Source organism: Phascolarctos cinereus, unplaced genomic scaffold (assembly GCF_003287225.1).
Source record: "Phascolarctos cinereus isolate Bilbo 61053 unplaced genomic scaffold, phaCin_HiC Scaffold_726;HRSCAF=1367, whole genome shotgun sequence".
In the NCBI taxonomy this organism is placed as follows: domain Eukaryota; kingdom Metazoa; phylum Chordata; class Mammalia; order Diprotodontia; family Phascolarctidae; genus Phascolarctos; species Phascolarctos cinereus.
In genome coordinates, this window is record NW_027556098.1 from 229007680 (window position 1) to 229022557 (window position 14878).

The 14878-nt window shown below is 37.2% G+C and overlaps 2 protein-coding genes across 7 annotated transcripts in view; one reads left to right on the forward strand and one right to left on the reverse strand.

The window, feature by feature from the left end:
- Positions 1-14878, forward strand: part of DPP4 (dipeptidyl peptidase 4) — a 296755-nt gene that overhangs the window by 144545 nt on the left and 137332 nt on the right. The window lies entirely within an intron of this gene.
- The window catches only part of SLC4A10 (solute carrier family 4 member 10), a 373505-nt gene that overhangs the window by 37382 nt on the left and 321245 nt on the right, over positions 1-14878 (reverse strand). For all 4 annotated transcript variants that reach the window (XM_021004923.2, XM_021004925.2, XM_021004921.2 and 1 more), the window contains 4 exons: positions 12326-12431; positions 3701-3862; positions 1267-1380; positions 433-594 (listed from right to left, as the gene is read on the reverse strand). In XM_021004923.2, coding sequence (XP_020860582.1) covers positions 433-594; positions 1267-1380; positions 3701-3862; positions 12326-12431 — 544 coding nt within the window. The remainder of the gene's footprint in view (positions 1-432; positions 595-1266; positions 1381-3700; positions 3863-12325; positions 12432-14878) is intronic.

Genomic DNA, 14878 nt, shown 5'->3' on the forward strand with positions numbered 1-14878 from the left:
TTTTCAGTTTTCACAGCAGCAAAATGAAATCATCTGTAGTTAGCAAAGGAGTGAAGATGAAGTGCCTTCATCCAAATATCCCATTGTATTTATTAAATTGTTTTACTTACTGAATTCAGTGAGAATGCCACATACCCCTCTCTATAATATGAGGCTTTCTTTTTTTACTCTTAGAAAAAAAATTGTTAGAAAAATTTTCAAGAGAAGGAAAGGAAAAGAATTTGAAAACTAAAAAATGGTGTCTATAATTCACACAGATGTTTGTGAGGCCAAATTAAAAGGAGAACCAAAGCCTTAAGTTTCAAGATGAATTGATGGCATATTGCAGTTTTCAAAATAATAAATGAAGCAGAATATGGAAAATCTAAACAATTCTAATCAGTTCCAGTTAAATAAATTTACATGCCTTAAGTTGAAAGGTTAAAAACATACCTTTAGCTTGTGTTCCTTTCTGTTGATAATGACTGCAGTGATTTGTTGGTCCATAAAGATAAGAATAGTACAAAGCAAAGCTGGAATCACAGCAGCGATCACTGTCCACCATGGATTTGGTCCCAATGGGGTAACAAACCAGCCACGGTCATCCCTAGTAGGCTGTATGAATTTTAAAATGTGTACTATTAATATATAATAATGGCATATATTCCATTGGAGTCTGAGAGAAGATACCAGGAAAACTGATGAGCTGGTCATTCAGTAAATAGAATTAAATATCATCTTCAGTATAAAGGATAAAAAAGCTACTCTAACATAAAGTTGAATTAAAATGTTATTGCATTAACTTTATAAATATCTTATAACTATCAGTATTGTTATATGCAGAAATTCCAAATAAGAAATATCCAAATGAAATTTCTTTCAGTTTTTAAAAAAAATTTCCATGAGTCTTCTTTTTCCTAATGGTGTATCCAACTTGTAGTAATGACTGGTAAATTTCATTTACCCCCCTGTCATTCTACACTTCTTAAATGTTCATGTAAATGTTGAGGTGACAAGCCCCTCCACAACAAAAATTAGAGATGGACAAATAATACTAGATAAATAAATAAGAATTGGCATTTAGGCAGTGTTATAAATTTTACACAAGTGTTTATATACTTCGTTGGGGGAGAGGAAGAGAGGAGAGAAGGGGACAGGAGAGGAGGAGAGGGAAAAGGAGAGAAAAGAAGAGAAGTGAGGAGGGGAGGAGAGAGTAGAGGAAGAAAGGGGAGAACAGATAAAAGGAGAGGAAAGAAAAGAGGAGGGAAGGTGAGGGGAGATTTTCACCTTGAAAACACTTGGAACTTTCAGTTTTGGAGATGGGATTCCAATGGCATAGTCAATTAAAACCATGGATAAAATAGTAAGAAAGACAGCGAAGTCACTCACTATGGATCGAACCTGGATGTAATGGAAAACAAAAAGTCATTTAGTGCAATGAAGTATTATATATTGCCACGTGAGTCAAAGAAAATGAAGCTTATGGCAAATATTTTAAATGGAATTGAGAGCATAGAGCCACAAAATTCTATCATCACAGTTTATTATACTTACCTTCCCATCTAAAGTTAAACAAATATGTAAACAGTTTATGAACCAAAACATTGCTATAGACCATATGTGGATTAGAATTAGGATTATTAAGCTAGAATCAGAAGGGAACTTTGAGGCTATCTAGGCAATCCTGTTTGCCTCAGTTTCCTCATCTGTAAAACAAGCTGGAGAAGGAGATGGCAAACCACTCTAGTGTCTTTGCTAAGAAAATCCCAAATGGGGTCATGAAGAGTTGGACATAAATGAAACAACTGAACAATGACAACAACAACAGCAAAGTCAAACCCCCTTCATTTTATACATAAAGAAACTGAGGCCCAGAAATATCTTCATGGCACCCCACCCCACCCCCACCCTAAGCCCAAAGTTCCTTATGTCACAGATAGAAATATTTAAAATTAGTCGAAACATAGCAGTGATAATGGTTATATTCTAATTTAATATTTATTTGATAATCCAAACCTGCTAGGTGTCCAATGTGAACTTTTTGAAATTCAGAATAAGGTTGGATAGTCTGGATTTTGCCTGAAGTTCATGGCTCAATGTTGAAAATGCTTTTCAGTATTTGGGAGGAGATAGGTAGTGAGGGCACTAAGAAAACAGACATGGAATTATCAGATTTTATAGAAGGAAGGGACTCTCATCATGAGAGTGAGTGTGGTACACAGAGCTCTGAATGTGGAGTTAGAGGCTGTGGATTCTGATCTTAATTTTGCCATTTGCCACCTATGTGAGCTAGGGCGGATTACATAAGAGCTCTGGGCATCAGTTTCCTCATCTACAAAATAAGGGGGATGGACTAGATGACTTCTAGAGTCCCTTCCAGCTCTACATCTATGATCCCGGGATCTAGTTTAATCTCTCTCCTTTCACAGATAGAGAAGCTTAGGCCCATGAAATGACTTACCAAGGGCATATAACCAGTGAGGGGAAGAGACAGGACTTGAATCTATTTCTCATGACTCTTAGCTTAGTCCTCTTTCCATTAGATCATGTAGTCAGACCAATTGTGAACAGTTATAGAAAATGTTTAAAAATAATAAGAGCTAGAATTTACATAGTGCTTTTAGGTTTGCAAAGTGATTTACAAATATCTCATTTAATCCTGATAACAATCTTCCAAGGTATGTGCTATTATTACTTTTGTTTAATAGATGAGGAAACTGAGGCAAACAGAGGCTTGTAACTTGTCCAGGGTTCTACAGCTAGTGTGTGGGGCCATATTTGAACTCAGATCTTCCTAAACTCAGAAGCTTAGAATATAATTATGTGCTACCACTGAGACTTATTTAGATGTTGCTGCTGCTAAGGATGTTTTAATTAGTTCACCTGGTACAAGAGGACAACAATGAGGATATGAAGAAATGGAAAGAGAACAGACACAATTAAAGGTGGTTCTAGGATCCTGCTATGCATCTCTTTCATAGAACATCGTAATTAAAGCAGGACTTGGCTTATGAGGAGCTGTCTTTAAAGTACACAAAACACATGCAGTGGCTTTTGTTTTGGCTAAAAAGAAAGGTTACTCTATATTAGATGATAAATTCAGTCTAAAAGAAAAATAAATCTCCCACCTTCCTAGGGGAAGGAGGTGGGGACCAAACAGAAGGCCTCTCTGGCAGGAACAGCACTTGAAGCATTTTCCCAGTCTGGAAATTTGATTATCATCTTCAGCTCACCCCCTAAAGAGCTTGTTTTTGGCTGGATCAGACGTTATAGGTGTTACTTTGCTGCATTAAATATTGAACTAAGCTGTTTCTGTTTACTTTCGATTCTAAACATGCAGATGTAATTGGGGTGGGAGGAAGGGACTGACACTTCTTTTTGCACCCATTGCCTACAAATCTGAACAACATTCCAATAAGCCTTGCATGTTATATCAAGTAGAGACTCACAGAGGTTCTATAAGGTCTCTGTTAGCCCCAAAGGGGATGGTACGTGATGGGTGATGAAACAGAACTGGATCTTAATACAGGCAAGGTGGGTAGGCAGCCACACAGGGTACAAGTGACCAGGGTACAGAGGAGGGTTATTGTTGCCTGTCATTGGCATTTGGAGGTGGGAAAAGAGTGTACAGATGAAGCTCAGTCCAAATGTAATCACCATTTCAACATAACATCTTTCATATTATATTGCCCATTACTAATGAAGAGTATGACTAACATACCTTTGTTGGAAAATACCGGCTAGTCTTGAATTGTTTCAATGTAGATGACAGGGTCACTGTGGAGAAGAACAAAATCACTGACCAAAAGAGGACATCTGGAACATATGGATGCTCGTGTCCACAGGCTCTTCCAACATATTCTCCATGCAAAGAGTTACATTCCTGTTGAAGAGAATGAAAACAAATGGTGAAATTATGGAAACACTTGAGATTAGGATACACACATATACATATATGTGTGTGTGTGTATATATATATATATATATATATATATATATATATATATATGTATTCATGTATATACATATACACATTTGATATAGCTAGTTTTTGGTTAAAGGTCTTTTTAAAGGTTTTTGTTTAAAGCTTACGTAGCATAAGCTCCATTAGATTTTCTGAGGTATATAGCCTCTACTATCAGAGATCACTCTGAACATGAACATTCTTAAACCCTTTCCTTTTTAGGTCTAAGTTACAAATTCTTGTCATCTGTTTTAAGTATGAAGGAGAACCTAAGGTTTATCAGTCAACAGGGATTTATTAAATGTTTGCCATGGTCTTGATACTATGCTAGGGAGAACTTAAAAACTAGTGGGAGGGGCAAAAGGAGCATACATAATAAAATTAGAAGATGAGGAAATATTGTGATTTAGACGTGGGAGAGACCATTGCAGGCTAGAGTAGGTGGAGAAGATCTGATGGAAGAGGTAAGGACCTGAGCTGAAAAATGAAGACTAGATTCATCGATAAATAGAAGGGAAAATTGGAAGAGAAAAGATTCCCATTTTAGTAAGTATACCTATGTGAAGATTAAATGTATTTCAAATGTGACTATAAGGATCCACCTGGATGGCTAAATCAGGAAAGTCATACTGATCTGATTGTGAAGAAATTGGATGCCAGACATAATTTGTCCATCAAGGGAAGTCAGTTATAAAAACCATAACATTTTCTCATTGTTCTATGGTTTCAGTCAGGAAAGGTTAATAGCATTTCCTGGGAAATTAAGCATCGAGAACATGATGATCTTCCAGCTATTCCATTATGCCCCCAAATATCTTAAAATTAACCACCACCTTCTCAAATGAGCATCTAGTTTTTAAGGTATCCAAGATATCCTGGGCTCATAGATTGGCAGATAGTTAAAAAAGAAAATCCATTCAAGTTCATTTGGTCCAAATACCTAATTTTTCAGATGAGGAAACTAAGATTCAGGAAAGCTCAGTGACCTGTCCCAAATCACATAAAGCTAGTAAATGGAAAAGTACATGTAAGTGTGTTTTTTCAGTGGTTCAGGAATGGGGCAAATCATAAGGAAAATGCAGTAGAACACCATGGTCATGGCAAAGAGAAAGTTGAATAATTTTCAAGCAAGCATCAGTGCCAGGTAGAGAACAGGTTCACTAGAGCCATTTTCTAATTTTGGAATTAGACAAGTGAGTGACAGAAGAATAGAGGGGAGATTAACAGGGAGAGAAGATGCATTTCAGTTACTGTTCCTTTATACAACCTCTTTGTCCAAACTTATAATGCCACCAAGTAAAAGAATTCCAATCCAATTCAACAAGCATTTAATAATAATAACAGAAAAAATAATTGCTAACATTTATATAGTCCTTTAAGGTTTGCAGAACATTTTGTTAATCTCACTAGGCTTCAGCAAACCCTTGAGGTAGGTGAACTGCTAGTAAATGTCTGTAGCAAGATACAAATTCAGGTCCAATGACCTATTCATTATGTTCCACAGTGTCCTCATAGTAAGCACCTATTGTGTGTAAGGTTCAGGAAGAACAAAGAAAAAAGAACATCCAAAAATCCCTGTGCTCAAGGAAGCTGCAGTCTACTGGCACACCTGTTGGAAGCAAATGTGTGTATCCAGGAGGGAAGAAGCTTGCCTAACTGCCTAAGACCCACTCTGGGGTCTCTCACTTATTATTACACATTTTTTATTTACACTAATTGGCACATTATCAGAATTAAGCCATTTGAAAAAGCAAATCCAATGAAAGAATGTTGATACATTCAATTAATAATTAATATGTAGAACAAGGCCAGCATAAGGGAACAAACAAACGAAAAGGCTTCTCTGTTCTGGTCTACAAATGAAGGGGCCCGTGGAAGCACAAGGAGGCTAGAGTGGGTCTCTGTTCCACTTGAACCACAGATCAAACCTTGCCTTAATTTTTCCCCCTGGGCCAGAACAATGCTGACAAACAGCCGATGAGTACAAAAACCCAAAATAGTTAAGAAAACCACAATCTGCATAACGAGGATGGTGGTGGTGTGTGGGGTGTGTGTGTGTGTGTGTGTGTGTGTGTGTGTTTGGGGGTGAGGGAGATCATATTGAATCATATGGGAAAATGATAACTTTGCATAACACCTGGCAAGAAAAAACTAAAAAATGAGGTAGAGGAAAATGAAGACTTAAGCATGTTATTCCACCCAGCACATTTTGGCAATGATAGAAATTAGTTAGATTTTGGGCCACTTAAACTTAGAGCGGGAAAAGCAATTAGACACAGGTAGTATGAAGACATGCTCAGAATACCAAATAGGAAAAATCTATTCTGCCTGTTATCCTCCATCATTGCTTTCTAGAATTTCCCAGGAAGGGAATAAATATTATATAGTCTTTCTAATAACTCATTACACCATGAGATGGCAGCAGAGTCCACAAAAATTTTCATTCTTCAGGAAAGGCTGAGAAATTCTTAAAAACCCCACAGATCATGAGGAAGAAATAAGGTACTTCAAAGTTTGATTTTTCTTTTGGTCACAATGAAAAGGCTTGACATGTAAATTCTCATTTGGGAACATGTTAAAGGTCCCAGTTTTCCTCTTTTCTGCTGAGCAGCTAAGGCAAATCTTTTCTTGAATTGGTCTGTGTGGTACGAGTAGATCCGTCAGGAAATTCTGTCCTCTCTGATTTGTATCATAGAACAGTTTGCAATTGTGAAGTCCTGCCAATTTTTACTTTCATAACACCTCTCTATGTCCTCCTCTCCTCTAACACTGCCATTATCCTCGCTCGGGCTTTCATCACCTCACATTTGGACTATTCCAACAAATCTCTCCCCACTCCAGTCTATCCTCACTCATCAAACTGATCTTCCTAAAGCACAGGTCTGATCATGTTACTCTACTATTCAATAAACTTGAGTGGCTCTCTGTGAACCTCCTGGATCAAATGTAAAATCCACTGGCTTTTAAATCCCTGCATGACTTGGCACCTTCCTATTTTACCAGTCTTCTTCCTCCATACGCTCTGATCCAGTGCCACTGAACTCTTTGCTGTTTGTTCAATGAGATATTCCAATTCGGGACTCCTGGAAGCATTTTCATGGGCTGTTCCCAATGCCCGGAAAACTCTCCTCATCTCCACCTCCTGGATTCCCTGGACTTCTTCAAGTCCTAGCTAAAATTCCATTTTCTATGAGAAGTCTTTTCTGATCCCCCTTAATAATAGTATCTTCCCTCTGTTGATCATCTCCAAATTATCTTTGTTTGTACATTGTTGTTTGAATGTTGTCCCACCCATTAGAGCCTTTAGGGCAGGGACCATATTTTTTGGACTTTCTTTATAGCCTCAGTGCTTAGTTTAGCAGTGTGCCTGGAACATAGCAGGTGCATAATAAATGCTTATTGACTAACTAATGATACTTAAACATGTCAATAAGGAGTTGGTCCTTAGGAATCTAGTATTCAATATCTACAAAAAGAAAACAAAAAAATCCAATTCAACAAATCTATTAAGGACCTACTATGTATGAGGTACTGATCAGGGAAAACCATGATTCAATAGGAATCCTTGCCCTCATAGCCATAAATAGCCATAATATTTTATAATAGAAAAACTTAGGAAAACTCAGTTATGTTACTATCCCACATACGCCTAGACCTTTCCAGAAACAAAGTTTATTTTTTAGTTATCTGCAAGAGCTCTGCCCCCTTTCCCAAGGCAATTTCTCTGAGAGTAATGGAAAGATCACTGGATTTGGGGGTCGGAAAATCTGGGCTCAGACCCTGCCTCTACCACTTATTATGACCTGTAACCGTCAGCAAATCAGTTCAGCCTCTGGACTCAGTTTCCTTATCTGTAGAATGAGTAGGTTGGACTAGATTACCTCTGAAGTTCTTTCTAACTTTAAATCTATGATTGTAAATGCCTGTTATTTCCCAAACCACTCTAGTTGGTCTTAACCTCAGTTGAACTTTGGTGAGCAACGGGGACACAGTGTACTTAATGAAAAGCCACAATTTTGTCAATCGCTTCAAACTGTTCTCTCTCAAAACTTTTGTAAGAATAGTTGAAAGTGGCAAAAGTGGACTAACATGTATATAAATTGTAATCCTTCAAGAACTATATAAAATAATAATGATAATCTTGATTGTTATATATGCTTTTCTGGATTCCTTTGCAAGTGAAAATGTTATTGAAATCCTGAAAGATGATCAAGCAGAAGAGAGGAAGATAATGAGGAGGAGGATCTAAAGGGTGGAATAATTAATCCCATCATTAGATTGTCTTGCTCATTCCTTCAAATGAGATATTTATAAAGTTCTTGTCATAGTGACTGGTACACAGTAGGCAGTTAATAAATGCTTGTGCTCTTTCCCTTAACTTCTTGGTTTAAAGTCCTTGTACTCTTCTGCCTCTGTATTTTCTTTGGCTAGATCTTGATCTCTACTGTTGGAGTTTCACATATCATTTCACAAATGCCTTTTAACATGGTGCAATCAAAGTCTCATCTACTAAATTTACTTAATAAATTATACTTGTTTATAGGAAACTGAAAACTTTATTTAGTTTACTCTCCATGAATCTACTCAGATTGCAGAGCAGTGTGGCTTAAAAAAACATACAAACAACTCTAATCTGGGTTTATTTATATGTTCATATTAATTCCAGCCTACCTTTCTTCCTTTGAAGCACCATATTCTCCCCAAGTAAAAAATGAATTTTGAGAATTAAAAAAGGAAACTGTCAGAATGTTTGTTTATAGTCTTTTCCACCTAATAAAGGGCTCAGACTACAACAGGTATATATAAAATAAATCTCCACTACCAAGGATCTAATGTTAGAAAGTTTGAGTGTTGGTCATTCTTTTTTAGGACGAAAGAATCAAATTTGGAACAAGTATGCTTGTCCCATTTATGTGTATCTGTAAGTAGAGAACCTAAAGTTTTAACCAGGAGAAAGGACTGTGTCTAAGTCTGAATAATGGAGAGAAAAGACTATTTTACCCATTAACGAAAGTATCATGAAAGATCCAAGTAAGACATGGTCCCTTCCCTAAGGAACTTTGGAGATGGAGAAACCAAACATAAACATATGAAAAATTAAATAGCAATAAGTGAGATAATTAATGAAACAATGGAATACATCTAGGATTAGTTGTCAAATGAATGGAATAGACAGTAACTCCAGAGAACTATTCCTGTCTGATAAATTCTGCGTAGACCTGGAATGGTACTTTGCCTTAAAGTCCTCTGGATGATACTGATAGCATAGAGAAATCAACCCTTTAAGAAGATTATATATATACACACACACACACATACACACACACACACACATTCGTTTAAGGAAAACTGAGTATTTTTTTATGCTGCCTTTAAATCTAGACTTTTCAGAAATGAGAAGACTTAGGCACTGTTTATCTTTTCTCATGGTGAAAAGGCCATTTATGGTCAAGAATAACAATTATACATTGCAAAAAACTGCTTTTAGCTAATGAAAAATAATATGAACATTTCTGCCAGAATGTTTATGCCTAGTAGGTGAACAAAAACAATTTAGATTTGCTTTGATTGGAAAATATTGTTCACAGTATAATGTTCGACCCTCAAACTTATAATTCTTAAAAGAAACCATATGGTTATCTAGATTATCGTTAACTACAAGTCTTTCTTTCAAAAGGTACTCTGCTGGATTGACTACCTTACAACTAATTATTATTTCTGTAATCATGTAGTATGGTTAATATCCAGAACACATAAAAGCCAGGCCCATTGCTTTCACTGAAATTACATTATCCTTTAAAATCACAGGTAGGACTGTTTGACTTTGAGTAAAATATAATTTGGACAGGTAATGCTGTGTAGTGACTAGAGGGCTAACTCCCAAGAGAGGAAGACAAGTTCTGTCTCTGACACATACTATTTATGTGACCATGGACAAGTTGCTTAATGTCTCAGTGCCCCAGGCAATTCTCTTAAGCTTAAAAGTCAAAGGACAGTTGCCAGTCTATATCAAAGTAGTCAGTTTCCTTCTGGGAGTCCTTTAAACTGATGAAATTGTAGAATAGAACTGGAAAAAAAATTATAAAATAAAAAAAAATCAGCTACAGATTGAAGATAGAAGAGTATAGAAAGTGAATATTCAGCAACAGTAATTCAACAGACATTGATTAAGCATTCACAGTATGCAAAGTATTGCATTACTTTATTTTTGGGGAGATAGAAAGTTTTAGATAAGACATAGCCCTTCCCTTCGTAAACCTTACAGTTTACTAAGGGAATAATACACACACAGAAAATTATAGTATACAATTGCATAATAAAAGTGTTAGAGAGTTGTGGAACAAAATGCTGATTGAGAATACCAATGGGGTGAGGAAGAGGGGAAAGGACGCAGGTGATATTTAGTTGACTTTTAATGGATAAATTGGAATTTAACAGATGAGAACTGGGAAACAAGGGCATTTTAGACATAAGAACCATCATAGATAAGGTTCAGAAGCAGGAGAGTTCAGATCAGATCATAAAGTATATGAAGAGGTGTGATAAAAGGTGAGGCATGGAAGGTAGTATGATACCAATGTGTGTGTATGGGGGGAGGTTGGATATTTGAACTTTACTTACTAGACAGTGAGGAACCACTAAAGACTTTTGAGCAGAAGAGAGACATTAATAGATTGGTACAGAAGAATGTATATCCTAACAGCAGTGGGAAGGCTATATTAGAAGGGGGTAAAGAGTGGAACTGGGAAACTCATTAGGAGGTAACCAAAACAGCCTAGGTGGGTAGTGATGAGGGCTTCTACTAGGGTGACAGCAGTCAGAACAGAGAGCAGAGGATGGTTGTGAGAGATGTTATAAAGGTGAAATATACACTATTTTAGAAATTGAATATATAAAAAGGGTGAAGGAGAGGGAAAAATCAAAGATAACACTGCAGTTTTTAGGAGACTAGGTGACTGACAATAGGGCCATGCAGAGAAATACTGAAGAAAGAAGGAGAAACAGGTTTAGAAGGCAACATAATGACCCAGTGGGACATCCAGAAAAAGACAAGAGATGTCCTGGGAGCCTCTAGGTGTGGAGATCAGAAGAGAAAGAAAAGAGCCAGCCTTGAGGAACAGCATTAGACTTGGGATCAGGGAGATCTGGGTTCAAATTCTATCTTATACACTCATCAGCTAGGTGACCCTAGCCAAGTCTTTTAACCTCTCTGTGCCTCAGTTTCCTCATCTGTAAACTGTGGGGGTTGGATTTGATGCCTTTAAGATCCCCTCTTCTAGCTCTAACTCTATGATCCTATGATCTTTGATCTTATGACAAAGAAAAGAAGACAGATGGTTGTGAGGGAAAACTGTGAAATACAGTTGGGTGGAGACAGAATTTTAAAAAAAAATTGTATCATGAAATGGGGCAGGTACACATACAAAGCCACACCCAACAGATCAGAAGAAATGGTAATGGGGAAGCAGGTATGCTGTGGTCCAACCAATGGTTTACTGACCCAAATAGCTTCCTTCCCCCTTTCAATCTGACTGGCCTCAGCTTTCCTGATATAGCTTCCTGGTCTGGGGGTATAAAAGATCCCAACCTTGAGTGGTCTCCGTTGACGTTAGTCCTACTACACATGAAAATTCCATTTTCATATCTTGCCTTTTATTGTAGAAGGTTCTTATTAAGAAAGGTATCCCAATTCTCTTTTCAATCATTCCCTTGGCACATTTAACCCAATATATATAGCAGTTGCCTTTATTATTCCATCTCCTTTGGTACATTGCTATAGAAATTATTTGAGCAGACTGCCATAATAGACGAATCTTTCTGCTGCCCATAGCTAGTATTGACAGAATGCTGCAAACAACATTTCAGCAACTAAACTGAGATATTAACAAAGCATCCCCTCCCCCTCAGTGCAGCCTGAACAGCTGGAGAAATATTGGGTGGGGGTGGGGTGGGGAGGGGAGTTTAAAATAAAAGCTTATAGATTCTTTCCACACAAGGCAGCTTTGCTTTTGCCATCTGGTAGAATTTAGGTCAAACCCGTTGTTGTCATTAAATGCGTTTTGACTTAATCTCAGTCACAGTCCCTTGTTGTTCATATGTAAATTTGTCTTCAGAGTAAAGGCACAATGAGATTCAGTCCTATTTCTCACATGAGCATGTACATGAGGATGATAAAGTAATAACTAGTTCATTAAAATGTAACTGAAATTGCTCAGGTTTAAAAATCTTTCTACATTTCTCTAATGACATGCATATTTTATTCTTGTTGTCATTTCTAAATCTTAGTAGAAATGACTGGTTTCAAACTTTAACAACAGTTTCCTCCCTCCCAAAAAAAGGATAATATTCATGCTCATATTAATCTTTCAATATTTCACTTACTGACACAGTTAAGTTCTTCCAAATTATGTCAGAGGCAGAGATATTGAATTCTCTCCATTGCTTCAAGGTATCATTGCTAGGATTATGTGGTTCCACACAGTTACATCTGAAAAGGCAAAACAGTATTTTTTTTCATTTATAAGTTTTTATTTATCAGCAAATGTTCAATTAGACTGCCTCTAAATAGGCACTTCTGCTCACTTGAGCCTAATAATACTCGATTCTCCTGTCTGTTGTCCTTTCTCTCCTTCTACCTCTAGAAAACAGGGCAGGCAATTCAATTAGGCAGAATCCAATTTGATTCAACAAATATTTATTGAATATATCAATAAGGCAATGTGATTGGTAGTGAGGGAAAACCAAGATAAATCAGAGTATCCAGGTCCTCAAGAAGCTTACTGTTTATGATTCAAGGTACTTGCTGCTCCTTCTCCATCTGGAAAATTATATTAAAAAATCTAGGTTGCCTCAATGTCCACTGGGCCAATTTCTGATGCCCCACTAGGCTCAGTCAAACCCTGGCAGACCTGATAGGTACCATTTGCTTTGAAATTCCCCAGCCAAGGACGATCAAAGGCAGCTCAAAGATGAGGCCATATCTTGATTTTTTTCTCTATGTTTTTCAATGTGACATGTTATTTATTCAAATAATAAAATCCAAGCATATCACACTAGAGAAAATATATAGGTGAGCTTTTCTCAAAGTCCCATTATTATAAACTTCATTTGATAGAGAAAACCAGACAGGTGTTGATCAAAATGCCGTAGTTGAGATAAAGCTAGAATGTAAGGAGTGTCAGTATACAGTGTTCTTCCAGTTAAGCCTTTGGGGAGGGTCAATTAATCAAAAAAAAAGTTCTTTGATTGTTTACCTTATTAAGTGCCCTGAGGGATACAAGAAGATAAAGATGCATTCTCTGCTTTTGGAGAACCTACATGTTTGTCACAGAATCATAGAGTCCAACAGTTTTAAATGATCTTGGAGGACATCTAATCCAACTATACTTAACAGAAAATTCCCTTTAGGTTGTCACTTACAAGGTATAAGCCTCCAGGAAGTGGGGATTCAGCACTTTCCTTCCCCCTGCCCTGCCCCCACATCAAGGCTTAATCTTCTTTGTAGCTTCAATTTATTATTCCTAGTTCTGCCCTCTGGAGACAAGAACAAATACAACTCCCCTTCCCCAGACAGCCTTTCAAATTAAGTGAAGTTTGCCCTCATGTTTTTTCTATTCTTTAGGCAGAACATCGATAATTCTTCACCTTATAGTTTCCCTCCTGTAGACCAATGCCCTTCCTCAGCTGTGGCACTCTTACCTCCCTCATTACAACTGCTGAACCTCTCTTAATGAATGCTAGGATAGCATTAATTGGGAAATGGGGTTGTATGCACGTCAAAGATGATCTAACAAGAAAAAATATAGGCACTCCTAAATTCCAAATGTTTTGCTTTCCAAAATCTTAGTTGCAAATTGGTTGTTTGGAAATGAAGGTGAATTTCCTATGATAAAAATCATGCTGTAAATGTTAGTTATCTTTCCCAGACTAACTCCTATTTAAACCATTAGATAATTGAATTATATGATGCCAATGAGATCATGCCACACAAAATTAAATTGAAAGAACTGGGGATTTTTAGTATAAAGGCAATGGCAGAAGAGCACAAGCTCTGTTAGGTCTTAAGAAACTAGAAAGGCCCCCATAGTGGATCAGCCTAGTTAGATTTATTTGTTGTCTATGGGGACAACTTAGCTAATTTCAGATTGGCTGATGGCTGATCATTCGATGATGGGGGTTTTTTTTGGTCACGGTGACTCATAAAACTCCTATTAAAGCGTTGGGTGGCTGTGATCTTTATTTGTGGAGTGAGTGCCCAAACTTATGAAATCACAGGTTGTTTGAAGAAGAGAAAAGGAGGTAGTGCATTCCAAAATGGGAGAAATGTATGAGGAACAAATGGGGGAAAGCATATGGTGTGCTCGAAAGATAATGGATATTCCAGAATCACAGAATTTGAGAGCTATAAGGGACGTCAGCAGCCATCCAGTCCAACCCATATATGAAAGGAATCCCTATTATAACATACCTGACAAGTGGTAGCCTCATTTAGCCTGTGCTTGAAGACCTCCAAAGGGAGGAACTCACAAAACCTCAAGGCAGCCTATCTTACTTTTGGGTAGATTTAATGGCTCAGAAGATTTTGTTGATATCAAGCCTAAATTTGATTCTTTTAACATCTACCCATGACTCCTACTTCTTCACTCTGTAGCCCAATAGAACTAGTTTAAATGCCTAAAGGAAGCTTTAATGATACCCTGAGTATCCAGATGAGAATCCTTATTTCCTTGAACTGATTCTCATTTGACATAGCCTCAAAGCCATTCACTATTCTGGTTGCCCACCTAATGCCATTCTCCAGCTTAAATTGTCATATCTAGAACTGTACACTTTTCTCTGGATGAAATCTGAGTATGCACAATCAGTAAGACTATCACCTCCTTATTTCTGGAAGCTTTCTTTTCAATGAACAAGTATTTATTTTCTACCCCTCCA